We start from the raw sequence: 16,950 nt of genomic DNA, 5'->3' as shown, positions 1-16,950 counted from the left end.
GAGCAAGAAGGAATTCTGCCAGCAGAGGGCCTTCAGTTCTATTGATATTTCTCTGGAGAACCCTGAGCAATAGAGGATCAATGGGGCGCGAGCTGGTTCCTTATATGGGGTGAGGGTAGGGGTGTGTCCAGGGGTCGGGCCGGAGGGGTGCCTTAGGTGGTCTGCCCACCCCTTTATGGTGTTGTGTGCAGGGGGCATGCTCAGTACCCTGCTTTTGCTCCCGACCCCCTGCTTTTGCTCCCGGCTCTTCAAAAGTGGCAGTTGGGTTTTTTGGTCTACTGTTATCTTTTGACCATAATTTTGCCCCACTGCCGCACGCAGGCAGTTATCTTTAGTCCCATTCAGTTTCTATATATTTGTTGCTTGAGGAGAGGTGTGTCCAGGGGCAAGCACTGCAGCACTGCAGCACTGCAGCAAAGGGTCCTGGGTCCCAGGCTTCTCTCAATACTAAGTGAATTATTTACAGTGTGACATTTTCACTTATCACTGACATGCCTTCAGGTGGCAGCCAGTGTAGACTGGCTAACAATTTGTAACCCCTTCCTCACCTCTGTAGGGCTAGGGACGGTCAAGTGATCGTTTTGGAGGTTCTACTAGTGACTTCTGAAGGAGGCTTCTGCTCCTCTGATGCAGGTACCACTTCTTCCTGAGGACCTAGGACCTGGAGATACAGCTGCCACCAGGTGTGACCACCTGGGACAAACATGACGATGAAGTCTATTTACTAAGGAGACTGAACAGGAGAGAGAGAAGGAGCTGCAATCCTTGATGGCACAAGCCCTGAACCACCTTGTCTACGGAGGTCTGGTTATGTGAGCCAAATAAACCTCTGCTCCTGCCACTGTTTGATGGATTTTCTGTTATGTGCCAACAAAACATGTTCCTTTTAAAATGACTATTGAGTATTCTGTAACAGGGGAATACCACAGTGTAATCATTCCCCTCTTGGTGGCCTTTCATTCATTCATTTTCAACAGATGTTTACTGAGGTGATATGCAGAAAACAGTTAACACAACAGACATGACTGCTATCCTTTGAAAGGTTGGCCCTTGGCTGGCATCTGGGAACTTAGACTTTGGGAGGGCTCCTGCCACCCTAACCCTAGTGACACACTGTACCTAAACTGCTTGTACAAACAATGTGGTTTATGCTCAACATCTGCTTTCCTTCTGGGAGTCTGCAATTTTGGTAGATTCCAGGTGGAGAGTGATTACATGACTAGTCTCCACTAAAAACTCCAGGCACTGGGTCACTAATGAGCTTCCCTGGAAGACAACATTTCACATGTGTTGTCACTTGTGCTAGGGGAATTAAGTGCATCCTGTGTGACTCCACTGGGAGAGGACCCTTGGGAAACTTGCACCTTGTTTCCTTTGGCCCTCATCCCACGCTGATTTTGCTTTGTATCCTTTCGCTACAATAAATCATAGCTGTGAGTACAGCTATATCCTGAGTCCTCCCAGCAAATCACTGAACCCACGGGTGGTCTAGGGGGTCTCCCAATATCAACTGGCATCAGAAGTGGGGTTCCCTAAACCAACCCTGACTCACTGAAAGATGGTGAAATTTTGGGAAAAGAAGAATAAGGGGCCGGGTGTGATGTATCTTTGGCGCCCAGCTGATCATGGGGTTATCCATGGTATGCAGCAGTAGCTGATCTGCTGTATGCTACGAGAGGTAAAAGTTACCTGTGGAATCTGAAAATGATAGATCCAGCTCCTGGAGAGTGGGTGTGCTGCATCCCACACTGCTTCCGGCCACGCTGGCTAAAGTGGTGCCTTTGGGTTTTGCTCTCTCCTCCAAGGGAGGGAAAAGGGCCCCCAAATGCCCAAAGGTGAAAAGGCCAAAAATGTTAAAAGTCTGCATTGTTCTCTTCTCCAGGTGGGCTGGGGGTGGGGTTTAAATCAGGTCCCAGGGCTGGAGCAACATTTTAGATAAAACAAAACAAAACAACAACAAAAAAAGGGAGGGAGGTAACACCACAGCAGTTGTTTCAGCCTAGCTGCTGCTGCAGTATCTCCTCCACTCCCCTTCCTCCCCTGCATTCCAGCCTGGATCTTCCCTGCCAGCTGCAATGCTAACACTGCAAACACTGAATTTATTGCTAGGAGTTTAAGTAAATTTGCAATGAGGAAAAAAAAAAAAAAAGGGAAATTTTTTAGTGACTATATTTTGTGGTTATGACATCTGGATGTATGGTAAAAATGGATATAAAATGTTAAATGCTTGTAACTGCATACATGCCAGAGGAATCATCCTGATCAAGCGAAGCTGCAAAAAAAGAAATGTGTTAGTGGGACACAACTTCCTTGCTTTTTGCCGCCAGTGGGCGGGTTGGAATTTAAACTCTCTGAGTACTGGAAACAGAACAAGTCTCTGTAACTGATGAGTTTTGCTAAGGAAGGTATGGATTTTTGCTTGTTGGAGCCTCTGGAAAAAGGGAGACAATAAGAAAGAAAGGTGATCTACAGATAGAGATCTACTTTTAGAGTTCTAAAAAGCAGGTTTTAGTCGGCTAATGAGAGCTTGTGAAAGTGGAGGTCTGTCCCTTAGAGACCGATGTGCATATTTGTGAAGGGGTCGATTTGGACTTGAAGAATGACAAAACCAGACGGTCACAGGAAAGCCTTATCTGCCACTTGGCCTTTCTGGCCTGTAGCATCTAGTCTTTGCTGCTGAAGAAAAGCCTCTGACTTTTTTTAAACTCCTGAATTCACAGATCCTAATTGCCTGTATCTGATTCTAAGCTGAGGCCTGATACTGTCTGGTATAAGCTTCCAGCCTAAGCGGGAGCTGTGCTGAACTGAAAGCAGGCATAGGCTCATAAAGAGAACTCATACTCTGTGACCTCTGCACATTAGGCCACCTCGCTGTGGGGACTACCCTGTGAGGACATCATAGCTGCTCGGCTGCACCGTCTGGGTCCCATACAAATGCCAGCAGGAAAGGACTTGTTCTTTGATGGGACCATCTGAAATCAAGCTGCTGACTGCCTGTATAGTGCTGACAGAGCCTGACCACATTCTTAACTTGTGGCTATAGCTGAAAGCTGCAATTTGGGAGAGGGTACATCACAGGAACTGTGACCTCTGATCACTCCTGACAGGCTGAGACGACTCGAACCCCCTCTAGAGCATGTCTAACTGAGGTCAACTCCCTGTGCCTGCATCTCCTGAAGAGGTGCCATTCGCAGCGATGGACTGACACCTCTGACTCTGCTTCCCTCACGTCTCTCCTGCTGCACACGCCTGAGTGCAAGCTGATTAGTCATGCAGCCATCCTCAGAAAGGCGCTGATCTTTTCTAGGCTGTTCACCAGATAAGTCACCAGAGTGAAAGGGGTGGGAGGTTATGTAAAACTATTTTGAAATTTTTTGAAAATTCAGGAGTTTTGTCCTGACCGATTCGTGAATATGATGTTTTTCTGGTTCGGCTGTATAAAGGGGTTTTTCTATGAAAATGTTTTGCACCTCTTTCAGAGAACCCCTCCAGACGAAATGTCTGGATGAGAGTAGGGGATGACTGTAAAAACATAAAATTATGAATGTTGAGTGGAAAACACTGATTTTAGAACAACCAAGGGAAATAAACCAAAACCCCTGCAGCTGGAAAGGCACAAGGGAGGGGAGAGGGCATTATGATCTTTGTTCTTCGAAATTACTTCTGGAAGCTTCTTCCTCTTCCTGAAGGAAAACTCTCTGTGCACCTCTCCAAGCTGTTGAGAGTGCTCTGAATTCAGACAGCTGCGCTATGATCATACCCGGCAGGGCTGACTATGAGGCGGCAGGAGCTGACCCAACCCCTGCACTTTGCATGCAGAAAACCTCCAGATGTTGACCACACTCATGAGGTGGATGAACTGTTGTCACAGGCAACAAAACTGTTTGGAACTGATTGGCAGTCCCCCTGAGACCAAGCACTGAACTAAACCTTTCGGACTGGACCGGGATCCCTAGGACAAGATACCCATGGCTGGCAGCCACATCACACTGCCTAATTTATGCCTTGCTCGGGGTGCCCAACAGTTGTAAACTCTCCGTTTCTAGGGATTCCCTGGGAATCCCCAACAATTCCTTCTGGGATTGTACTTCTGTAGGTGTACCCTGACTATCACGACACTGCCTCAGCCCTGGAAGGCTTTCAACTCAGCTTCAACTTACCGGCCAGACTTGTACTGGGCCTGAACTGATGCTTAGAGCCAGGTAAAAAAGGTTGAAACAAAAACTTAAGGAGGAAGCTACCTGTCTTTCTAAGATAGACCTTTATGATTAATGGGATTTCTTATTTGGCTAAGACACGTGAAGAGCACAACTGAAATCAATACTGCAGGTTGGTCTCACTCTGCTGTCCGGGTCATACTGATAATAATTTTGCTGTAAAGACAACCTGGCCAATGACCAAAGGGGAATGCCACGTAGAGTAGAGTGAACATAGCAGGTCTAAACTTCTATCCTTGAAAAGGCCTGCTTACAAGGCTGGCCCTTGGCTTGTGTCTGGGAACTTAAGATTTTGGAAGGGTTCCCACTACCCTAACTGTTATGAGTGACTCACCCCAACTGTACAAAAAATATGATTTATGCTGAACACTTGCTTTCCTTCTGGGAGTCTGCAATTTTGGTACGTGCTAGGCACAGAGAACATATATGACGAGCCCCCTATAAAAACTCCGGTACTAGGTCTCTAAGGAGTTTCCCTGGTAGACAGCATTTCACACGTGTTGTCACAGCTTTTTGCTGGGTAAATTAAACACATACCATGTGACTCCTCTGGGAGAAGACCCTTGCAGCTGGCGTCCCCCAGACTCACCCCATGCACCTTTCCCTTTGCTGATTTTGCTTTGTACTCTTTTTCTGTAATAAATCATAGCTGTAAATACGACTATATGCTGAGTCCTGTGAGTCTTTCCAGAGAATCATCGAGCCCAAGGGTGTGGTCTTGGGGACTGGGAGTAAGTGTGAAATGTTCCAACGAACAGCAGAAGGCAAGTGTGACTGGAGTCATGTGAGTGACAGATGAGGTCAGAGAGGAGAGGCTTGATCACATAAAGCCTTGTTTGGATTTTATTCTGAACGTGACAGGAAGCCATTGGTGGCTTGTGAACAGGAAGTAGGATCAGTCTGCCTGCTATTAGATAACCGGCATCAGGGGAAAGGGTGAAAGCAGGGACACTAGACAAGAAGTCCTTACGTACAAGTGATTCGTAACTACCCTTGGGTGGTTCAGGAACTACTTCAGAAAAGAGAAACCTAAGTTTATCTCTAAGGATGAGCAGAAATGCGATACATGGATTTGGGCAAGGGGGTGAGGAAGGTATCCTAAACAGTGGGGTGACCTTGTATATGCCTCTGAAGAAGGGTGATGGGTTTAGCATCGCTGGAAAAGGGCAAATGGGGGGAAGCTTTGGGAGATGAAGTCACAGAAGATGGCGGCCACGTGCACACAGAAGGCTTTGTGAATCTTGCTCAGGAGCAAGCACTTCATCTCATAGGCAAATGGAAGATAATGGGGGTTGTAAATAGGGGAGTTATAGGATCAAATTTGGGTTTTAGGAAGATCAATATGCAGAGACATGGACAAGAGGCTGACAAAGGAAGCAAGTCTAGAGGTAACTGTTATATAACCTAGGTCTAATGGAGCTGGGGGTGCACAAAAAGTCATGCATATGCAACTTACATGTATGTACATAAGCCTTTTCATGTATAAATAATACATTAAAAACAAGTTTGAATGAAAAAAAAACAAAGCAATTATTGAAAAACTAAAACAAGTGAATCTGAATGTTTATAAAGTTGTTGGTATGACCACACAGAACATTACTGAAATTATTTTAAAACACATCATATTATTGATACAAATCACTAGTAAAATATATACCAAGAACAAAAAGAACCACAAAGAAACCTTAAACTGCATTCTGTGGTTAGTGGTAAGGTTGCCATTGTTATTTTGAAATGATATATACTTTATTTATTTGTTTGATTAAAGTAATATAACATTAATGTTGTTAGGTACCATGATTTTCAGCATCAGGGCAAGGAGACCCAAACATAAAAGAAAGAAGCAAAAGTCCTGATGGGTGGAAAGGACTAACAGCAGACTTGAAATCCACTCTCTCTTTTTACTGCCCAAGAAACAGAGAGACAGAGAGGTGAGGTGATCAAATCATCCGAGACACACGCTAACAAGAGGCCTTCTGGCAAACGCACTCGAGGTATTTACCACCAGGAGAGTCCTTACCTGTGCACTGCTTTACCAGGTTGGACCTGGTTTGTCCAGACTGCTCACTGTACATAAACCTAGGATGTACGTATTTATCAGGCATGACTTCCTAGAAAATACCACACAAGCCATGCAGTTATCAGGGAACAAACTGGAGATGTTTCATAACCGAAATAGCTCCCTTTTGCGGAAGTGACACTCCATATGAATCACTCAAAGTCCTCATATATTAAAAACATATGTTAAAATAAGCCAGAGCGCATCTTAATTGAGGTAAGACAGGACCTGGGAGCAGCTCTGGCAGCCACAGATCTGTGACTTGTGTCTTGTGATAATTGTATCTTTGAAAATATTAGTCAAGTTTGATAGTGGGTAGGCTCTCTGATTCTTGTGAGTTTAATTTGTCACTCCGACCCTCTGTGTTATCTCACCTGTAATATTTAATTTGAACTGGAATAATCAATATCAATGTTACATTTCCAACCCTACCCACTAAAAAGGCCTATCAGTAATGACAATTCAGTTGCAATGCATATCCTTGGTGTCTAGATTACAGTATCTAAAATAAATACAATTTCCCACTAAAAGGAATATGGATTCCCTGCAGAAATGGCTGAGATTCATTTTGGGGTAAGGAAAAGTATAAGATGAATTTGGGACATCTTGTCCTGCCTAAAAAGGAAGAAGTTTAAAAGTTACCTACGATTAGTCAAAAGGACAAAGGAATGAACTTAAAGGGACTCTCAAGAGCCAAAAATGGAATAATGTGAGCAATAAAAAAGAATGATTGCAAAAGAGTAAAGCATAGCTGTATAAAACCCATGGATTTGTAATGATGCTCAAAAGCAAAGCACAACAAACAGAAAACATATTCACTGGTCTCTTTTGGAGGTTGGTAGGGCACCAAATCATTATCTGAAAATATTTCAAGGGAAAGAATCAAGCATTTATCTTGCTGTGTGGATTATATTTCTGGGTAACCAAATAGTTGATGAGGGAAAGTTCTTCTTTAGAAAAGAACTCCAGATAACAAATGCAGGAAGAATGATAAGTTAACAAGTCATTATTTTGAAACTCCTAATGAAATAATGCATCCAGACAGCAAACGAAATGGTTCCCAAAACCTCTGGGTGAAAGGTCAATGAGGAACTTTCGAATGGCTGGGTCAGGCTGACACCACCCAACCTTGCTGATCAATCACTAGGAGTGGGACAATCAGATACTATGTAACTCCCAGGTAATGCAATGGGAAGCATACAACACTAACTATAAATATTATCGATTAAAAAATAGAACTAGGGCTTCCCTGGTGGCGCAGTGGTTGAGAATCTGCCTGCCAACGCAGGGGGCATGGGTTCGAGCCCTGGTCTGGGAAGATCCCACATGCCGCGGAGCGACTAGGCCCGTGAACCACAATTACTGAGCCTGCGCGTCTGGAGCCCGTGCTCCGCAACAAGAGAGGCCGCGATAGTGAGAGGCCCGTGCACCGCGATGAAGAGTGGCCCCCGCTTGCCGCAACTAGAGAAAGCCCTCGCACAGAAACGAAGACCCAACACAGCCAAAAATAAATATAAAAATAAATAAAAATTAAAAAAAAAAATAGAACTAAATCTACCCAGGGCTTTAGAGCTAACTTCCAGTTCATAGACTAGACAGCAGATGGTGGAACAAGTTCAATTGCATTACTAGCATATGACCAGCTAGATCTAGAATGAGGGAAATCCTATGGCAAAAAGGATGTTCTTTCTTTAACAAATAAAATGACACTTAAAAACAAGGAAGGGAAAATTGTTACAGATTAAGAGAAACCTAAGATCTTAGTGTGGACACTGACTGACAGAAACCAATTCCAAAAAGACATTTGAAACAACTGGGAAAACTAAATGGAATCTGGGTACTGGGTGATAAAGGAATAATAGCTAATTTTGTGGGTGTTATAATACTATTGTATTTTTCATTTTGTTGAAAAAAAATTCTTACTTTTAGAGATATGTACACAGGTAAAACAATGTGGAATTTGTTTAATACTCTAGCAAAAAAAAAGAATAAATGGATATGGAGTGGCAAAGATGAAACAAGAACAAGAGTGTTGATGGCTGTTGAAGCTGGGTGACAGTGGGTACATGGGGGTCATTACACACTCTACTTTTGTGCTTGTTTGGAAGTCTCCCTAACAAAAAAGAAAGGAATGAAAATAAATATTTGGCAAAAATTTAAAAATGGTAATATACACTTGGCTGAGGTACAGGAAAAGGAACAGACATACTTTTCTGCAGAACAGTTTAGCAATAGGACTCAAATGTCTTTTCAAATTTTATACTTTAGTTTTAAGGTTTACTTTCAAGAACTAACTCTAAAGAAATTTTCATAGACATGTACAAAGGTATAACTTAAAATGGTCTCCCAGCAAAAATAAATATTGTTATGGTATATTGACATGTAAAATTTTTTATAGCTATTAACCATTAGATTGTAAAAGAATATTAAATAATATGGGAAAATGTTCAAGACAAACTGTTAAGTGCAAAACGCAGGCTGTAAAATAGTATATACATTTTGAACCAGTTTAGTCTTCTTGAAACCATACATCTAGAAAAAAGCCTGAAAGAGTATTCTCCACTATGTTGACAGCTTTTATTTCTACTTGATGGGATTAAGGTACTTTTAATCAAAGAAAAAAATGGTTTCTCTTTTTTTATATAAAATGTTTGTAATAAAAATTATATTTTTAAAAGGTAAAACCTGGATCAATTCTCAAGATTGGCTAATAACAGAATAAGCAGATATGGCGGTGATCTTTGAAATAATGAACTAAATGACAGATGGGTGGTGGGACAGGGCAGAGTGGATACATTAATAATTAATTTTTAAAAGAACAGGTATTTAGCACACTCTATTGTGAGAAAGATCAAGCTGTAAATTTAAAAATTACAGAGTGTCAAGAAAGCAAAAGTTAGAAGAGGATTAAAGTTTCTATGTAACTTTAGGATAAACAACTAAATCAAATGACCTAGGATGACTGAAAAGATTATTGTAGTAAAAACCCTAACACAGTTCTGAAAATAACCAAAGCAGCAAGTTAGACAATGCTTCCTGTCTGAGTTTCTATTTTGTGTACCACTCTGACAGATTGTTACATACTGGAGTCCAGAAAGAAATGTTCGAATACTAATATAATACAAATGCAATTATGACTATCAAATTCAGCTTTTGTAACTTATCCTGTAAAATTATACGCTCTACATTATATGTGGTGAATATCAGTAAAATAGGACTACTGCACCTTCCATACTAGCTTTAAAATTTCAGTTGCCTCCTTCCTAAATAAGGCAAAAGTAAACAAAATGTCCAGACTACCTGGTTTCCGTACTTTCATTGGCTCTTCATAGTCCTTGTTTTCTGGATTTGGAGATTCTAGAAAGCTGATTTCTTCTGTGACACTTTCCCCTTCTTGGCTTCTGAGGCCGTCTTCCTCTTCTTGAATAGGTGATTCCAATTCTGATTCTTCTGAATCAAGGAATATCTGACCAGCGACTACTCTGCCTGCTGGGCTATGGTCCTCTACCGACTCATCTGACGGCAAAGAAGTCTGACAATATAAAGTATTTTTAGTTTCCACTACTAACAAGACTCCCTCCAACCTAATTTGACCATTTCTTTCACTAATCCAGATACATCTCCTTCAGTTCCTTGAATGTGTCATACTCATTCGTCTCTATACACTTTGGTATGTGTCCATCACGTGCCTTCATCACCTGCCTAAACCTGACTCTTCGGATTTCAACTTAGATGTTACCTCCTCCCAAGAAGCCTTCCTTAAATTCCCCAAGTCTAGGTTAGGGTTTCCCCCTACTTGCTCCCAATATATCTCATACTTCCCCGTATGACAGCCCTGTACTATAACTTCCTGTTTCTTACCTACATTCCTTCCAATCTAGAGATCAGGGATCATAACTGATTGGTCTCTTTGAAGATGTAATAATCAGCCTTATTCATTCAATCAACCAAGTGCATTAATAGATTTTTTTTAAAAAAACTGATAAGTGGAAACAAATGGCAGAGGTTAAATCTTCAAATTAAAAAACTAAAAAAAAAAAAAAGAATAAAATCAATCTCTCATTAGGCAGTAAAAAATGTAACTGCCTTCAGGCTCTTCAACACACACACACACACACACACACACACACACACAGAGCACATTTAAGTTGGAATTAAATCTAGTAACCAACACTCTTAGAAATATTTATTATTCTCTCTCCTATAGGTCAGTGATTTTTCCTCCCAGAAGAACTAATATTGGTATTAGCTATCTTTCTTTTCCTTTTTTTAAAAAATACAATTCTGTTGTTCAAAAGATGCAGATTTCACATCCTTTTTAAGATACATCATTCATGCTTTTAAACTGGGCATCAAATACTGGTCAATATAAATCTGAGTACACACCTTGGAATCTAAGGATTCATCCTGGTTGCCTTCTTCATCTGCAAAGAAATTTTAAGACAATTTAGTCATCTTTCTTGTTTGGAAATTGCAGGTATGTTAAATGAAAGCATTTGATAATACAACAAATAATAAGACACTGGATAAATAAATCTATAATTATCTAAAAATTGGTTGTACTCAACAACTGTTCAGAAAAGATTAAGTGAAAGGAAAAAAGGGCGTTGGGGATGGCATTTTTTCCCTCTTTATTCAGGAAAGACATTAGCTTCATCTGGTACACAGGTAGGAAGACCAAGACCACCAACACCAAAACCAGACATTTCTTCAGATGCCATCCAGTTCTTTTGTATATAGTTAGTCCACTACTGAGAATGAGTTGCTAAATTTATAAAAATAGAGCCCTGATTTTGTGGTTTGGGATTCCACCCATTCTTCTCCTCAGCTCAGAATCTGGAGTTACTCTAGCTTATTTTAGTGATAACTAGCATTTTATTGTTCACTAAGACTACTAAAGATGGGCATTAAGAATTATTATTATCTGACAGCATAGTTGCCAAAGATAGTTAGAATTTGTGTTCGACTTTACCGAAGACATAACCCGATATGCATAAAAAGCAGCATCACACTATCATGTATTTACTCACATGAGATTTATTAAGAAATGAATAGCTTGTATCAAATAAACAAAAAATCCAGCCACTATTTACACCTTTCTTCCAAATTCATATTGGCTGCTTTGGTTTTGTCCAATTACATTAAGTTTCCTTCTATTATTCTTTCTGCATTTCTCTGCTACTTCTATTCTGGTTGCTTGCTATTCTTTTTCCTGATCTTATATAAACACATTCAACAACCCAACGGCCATTCACAAATATTTGATCTTTGTATTCCCAGCCAGTTAAAAAAACTGTCAGATGATCTCTAAGTTTCCTTCTTACTATTAAAATTACCTGATTTTATCCAGGTGTGAGCTTCAGTATTGCCAGCTCCGTAAATTATGTGAGAAATTAACCAGTAGACAAAATGCTATAAAGACCATGTGATTTTTTACTAGAAAATTTGGTGTTATGGTTGCCATTTATCTTTACTTCATATGGTTATATCCTAAATATGATTGGTAACTTGTAACTCTCCAAAGTACAACAAAAACATGTTTTGGAGTTTGTGTTACCAAAGTACTGAGCCAACTTTAAGAAGTATAACCAACTCATTATGTACCAAATACCCAACTCTATTTCACAGTATTTGTTTCTTTTGAATATTTGAGAAAAATCAGTCTACTGGTGAGGTTGTGCCATATATAAAGTGCTGTAAATTCAAAGGACACTTAAATTATAGCTATTTTCATATTCACTACTTTTAGATTACCTTCCAAATATTTTATTTCTGGTGGGTGGGGAGGAGAAGGGTATAGCATGTATTAGTCCCACAGTGCCTATAACATTTAGGTAGTGATGTCAATTAATGAACAATCATCCTTCATGCTCACTTCTTCACAAGTATTACCCAAAGCCCAAGTTCTAACATATGGTTCAAAGTCCATTCTCAGCAGATCTTTGGATAAAGGAAAAAAAATTCATCTCTAATAACGAAGTGGTATGTGTGAATGTATTTAATTAGTCATAAACATTAGCTAGTTAATAAATCAAGAGCAAACATTAAATGTGAAATGTATAGGGTATATCCCAAAACACTGAAACTTTAGATTAGCTGGAACTCAAATCACTAGTCATTCAATTGAGTACACTGTCACAATAGTTCACATATGCAGCTAATAAGTAAATAATATAGATGCCTATAAATAAATTTTAAGACATGTACATTTGAGACACTACAAGCTGTTAGGCATTAGAGTAGCAAAATGTGTTTCCGAACTCCCAGAGACATGGGAACTTGTGACATCAGGGTTATTTCGTATGAATTGCATCATGCTTCTCTTTCTTTTCTCTCTCCACAAACTGGGAATATATACTCAGGTTACTGGTAAATACGAGCTTTCCTTCTCATTTACTAAACTGGGAAAGCCTACTCCAGATGGTAATCTTAAAGCAAAGGTATTTTCTCTTTCAAACTAATATGTCCATTCACATAACACTTTAAAGAAGTTTCTTATAACCTAGAGACTTCTGATAGGCAGTCAGGTAAGGATTAAAAATACTGAAGTTACACATAAGTAAAAAGAATATAGTAATGCTTTTTTCAGAACACATACACCAAGCAACAAGAAAAATGCAAAAGGATTCAATGAAGAGTTATGGATTTCTCTCAAGAGTATCATATCCAAAATACCATGGTTTACATTACTTTGGTAATCATACCTCTTCCTTTGAAAAAGACCAATTTTCATTTTTATTATAGCAGCTAACAAAACTGCAAAATACTGGGGATATTCTTTCAGGGAAAAGTGGTCATTACAAAATCATTTTGCAACTTGTCATGTAAATTAAACAGACTGATATATCTTCAAACACAGAAAGTCTCACAAGTTTAGTGAAAAGAGACCAGATATCCTGTCTTTGGCTTTGCCATTGAATCTGTGCAGATCCTAGGATACTGCTGATTCCCAGCTACTCCAAATCCAAGGCCTGGAGAGCTAGGCTCAAAACCTGGCTTCATTACATGTTAACATTACACACATGGTTCAATATAGCAAGTTTGCTCAGCCTCCTCTTCCTCAAGTGTCAAAAGGGAATAACATCATCTGCCTTGTTGACTCTCAACGAAGTTTTAAGGAACAAAAAGAGTGAAATGAAACATATTCTGCAATCTGAAATCTACTCTTTAAATACACGGTGTTAATTAATATAACTGTTACCTGAAATACCTAGCAATGGACCTAATTTACAAGACCCTGTAATATTATTTGGCATAAAGAAAAAAAGTAAACCATTTTAACCAGTAAGCCACTTCCTGTCAAAAACAAGAAAGCATGTGAGAAAAGTTAAAGCATTTTTCATTATTATCTTGAGAAAATGAGAGTAGTATCTTTTAAATCTCCTCCTTTAAATTTACTTATTCACAAGGAAAAGAAAACATTTCTAATAAAAGTATTATACTTTTACATGCCTTTAAGACAAGATATTAGATAACATCTAGTAACAATGGTAGGATCAAGATTCCCTTTGTTGGCTGATCAAATTCTACCTGGCAATAAATGCAACTTGCTCTGGGTAACCACCAACACTCAAACATTATGTCAACACAAAATTATGACCCCAAACTTGATTTTTAAATAGGAGCAAATCTTTAAAATAAAAATGAGGCAGATATCCTGTATAAATAAGCAATTTAATGAATAAAAAAGTCAACTGAAAATCCATGTACTCAACTTATAAAACTTTATCTCACTTAAGTGTTTTATGATATTTGCACTTCATGTGAGAACAGTAGTGCCTTTACTACTGGTCAGCATGCACATCTATACAGTTTTAGTTCTGGCTGAGTAAGATTTTTGCCTCTACCAGAGAAATGTTTTGGCAGTTTAACTATGATGGAAATCAGAACAGACGTTTTATGAACATAGTCCTTTGCGTACATCAACACAACCCAAAGATTTAACACTTCAGTATTAACAGTCTTCTATTACAATATATGGAGAATCCCAACTTTTGATTAAAAAACTTCTTCAGGCATCATCTCCACTGACATGATGCTTTAGATATGTGAAATCTAGTCAAAGGAAGATGCAGGAAAATGTTTACATGCTTTAATTTTCTTTAAATTCTGCGAATTGAATTCAGAGGGATATGCACCATATTCTCTAACTACTAGTTCTTACACTTTAGTGTGAAGAATCACTTGTGGAGCTTTTTAAACTACAGATACCCCAACCTGTTCCAGACCCAAAACTGCGTTTTTAACAAACCCTTAAGAGGAATTCTGATGCAGGTGGTTCATGGTCCATCAGGTACTCTACAGTACTGATTTCATACTTCCTTTGATCAAATAACTGCTAGCAGTGGCTTCAGGAGTTACACAGAGTTTTAACGATTTGGTCATGAACACAAATCAACACTAGAAGGCGGGGGGCGGACCTCAGAGCATGATGTTGGCAGTAAAGTAACTGGCATATGCTTGTTACTTTTGAAATGGTATCTTAAACCACACTATGGATAGAATTTTAGGTTTAGACCTCTTATTTTAGAAGCAGAATGACGCTACAGCATTGACTTACAACTAGGACGGATAATTTGAGGATTCAGATAACCATCTGGGAAATTTTCTGTCAGGGAAAAAAAAAAAGAGTTGACATTTATACCCTGCCTTGTTCCAAAAAAAATTTAAAGCCACAGAACTGCTGTTTTGTTAACTGAAACTGATTAAAATCCAAAAGCTTTATTGTACTGATTGTTTTTTTTTACCAATATTCAGAAACACTAAATGCTTCTTTACCAACACTCTCAAAATAGACATTTTCAGATGTAGGTAGATTAAACTATTAAAAAAGAGAAATGATAATTTTCAGAGCCAGGGTATAAATCAGCTAACTGGAAAATCAAGTCAAAAGCATATGAATTTCTCTATCTATGTCAAAAGTTAAATCTAGATGCTATTCATTTTACATTTATAAGAACCAAGTTTTTTTTTCAAAAATCATAAAATTACTGTCAGCAAACATGGGGCAGCTCAGAAACACTGTGACACAGTAAAAAACACTTTCTTAAGAATATTTCTTTAAAACGGGTACGGAGTAGGCACATTTACATCAAAAGTCTTCATTTTTTAAACAAAGAGACAGGGCAATCTCAGGTGCTAAGCAAACCCACCAAACCACTGTCAACATCCTGGTTTTGATGCACCTGGCTCTGCCCAGACAACCCCAGGTGTGCCAATTACTTAACTTACAAATCCCAAAGCCAAAGTTTCAAAACCGATGCAGCACATAATCTACATGACAGTCGTGGACGCTCCGGAAGGGCTCCTGTGTCACTGTGGGTCTAAGCCAGCTGTCAGGATTCATTCCCATGGAGTCACTGCTCATTCGGGAGGAGTCGTGTAAAGTTTGTGAAGTGAGGAGAGGTGTGAGCAGGGGGACCGCCCCTTCTTTTCCTCCCCTCTCAAGCTCCCCTAAACATCCGCTCTGACCCAGGCCAACCGAAGCCCAAGAAATGACAGCGAGGGACAGGCTACTGCGAGGTGTGAGCTGGAGCCCCCACGGCCCTGCCCCGGGATGGAGGCCGGGGGGGGGCGGTGGCTCCTGGCCTCCAGTCCGAGGGGGCGGATACTGACCCGAGGACGCAGAGGCCGAGCCCAGCAGCACCGCACAGAGCAGTAGCGTCAGCCCAACCCAGACCCGCATCCTGCTCTCAGGGCCGCTACCACCCGCTGGAGCTGTCGCTTTCGCCTCTGCCACCACCAACTCAGCCGCCGCCACCACCGCCTCGCCGCTGCTCTTCCTGCTCTGGTTTCCTTCCTCCGCCCCTTCCCAGGCCTCCCTGCCCTAGCGTGCAGCCAATCCCCGCCCGCCGTCGTACGCTCCTCGCCCAATCGCCGCGGCCTTCCCGCCCACCTTATTGTCCCGCCCCTGGGGTCAAAAATTGGCCAATCATTACGCGAGATTCTCACACCGGCTTTCCCGGTTGGACCACGGCCTCACCGACATGGCCCCAGGTAATTGGTAGCTCCTGGGTTTAATCATCCCGGAATCAGAGTATGAGTCCACGGTTGGACGAAAAGTCACTCAGGACTACAATTCCCACAATGCAGTTCAAGGGCCTCTCTCTGCGTGTGCTCTTGGGAAACGTAGTCCATCGTGGGGCAATATTTAAAAGTGCAGGTGGTTGTAAAAGTTAAGAGAACTTAGCTAACACCTGGGCTAGACACTAACTCCAGGCCGTGAACTCACAGGTTTATTTTTATTTTTTTGGGCCAAATAAATATCAAGAAACACACATTATAAGGTTAAGAGTTTGTAATATGTTAAGCTCTTCCTCTTCGTTTTATTTAGAAAATTTGAATTGGACATAGTGGTATCAGCACTGAGGAAAAATACAACAGCTAGACTGAATTCGAAGTATTTTTTGTTAGCGTAAACGAAACAGTACCATATATACGGAAACCAGGATGGAACTCACTACTGGTCCCCCTTTCCCCTACAAAACAAGAGGAAATAAACCCCACCCAGTACAGACTATGTCAATGCTAGTATTCGTTTTTACGACATCCACCAGATAATAATAATCTGGAAAAAGGGGCCAACAGTCTTTGCAAAACCCTTTCAAACATTTGTCCTCATCCCTCTCCTTTTGTAAGTTACATTGTTTTCTTATTCATTGACTACCTAGGTCT

General features: G+C 40.4%; 1 protein-coding gene across 2 annotated transcripts in view; it reads right to left on the bottom strand.

Moving 5' to 3' along the window:
- SEL1L (SEL1L adaptor subunit of SYVN1 ubiquitin ligase) overlaps positions 1-16,070 on the bottom strand; it is a 56,642-nt gene extending 40,572 nt beyond the window's left edge. For both annotated transcript variants that reach the window (XM_068541937.1, XM_068541938.1), the window contains exons 1-3: positions 15,892-16,070; positions 10,663-10,700; positions 9,577-9,808 (exon numbers count right to left, since the gene is read on the bottom strand). In XM_068541937.1, the coding sequence (XP_068398038.1) occupies positions 9,577-9,808; positions 10,663-10,700; positions 15,892-15,961 (340 nt within the window). In that variant the 5' untranslated portion in view covers positions 15,962-16,070. The remainder of the gene's footprint in view (positions 1-9,576; positions 9,809-10,662; positions 10,701-15,891) is intronic.
- Positions 16,071-16,950: the final 880 nt, after the last annotated feature.

This window comes from Eschrichtius robustus, chromosome 1, assembly GCF_028021215.1.
Source record: "Eschrichtius robustus isolate mEscRob2 chromosome 1, mEscRob2.pri, whole genome shotgun sequence".
Lineage (NCBI taxonomy): Eukaryota > Metazoa > Chordata > Mammalia > Artiodactyla > Eschrichtiidae > Eschrichtius > Eschrichtius robustus.
The sequence above is the reverse complement of the archived record's forward strand: the minus strand, read 5'-3'. Positions and strand labels throughout refer to the sequence as shown.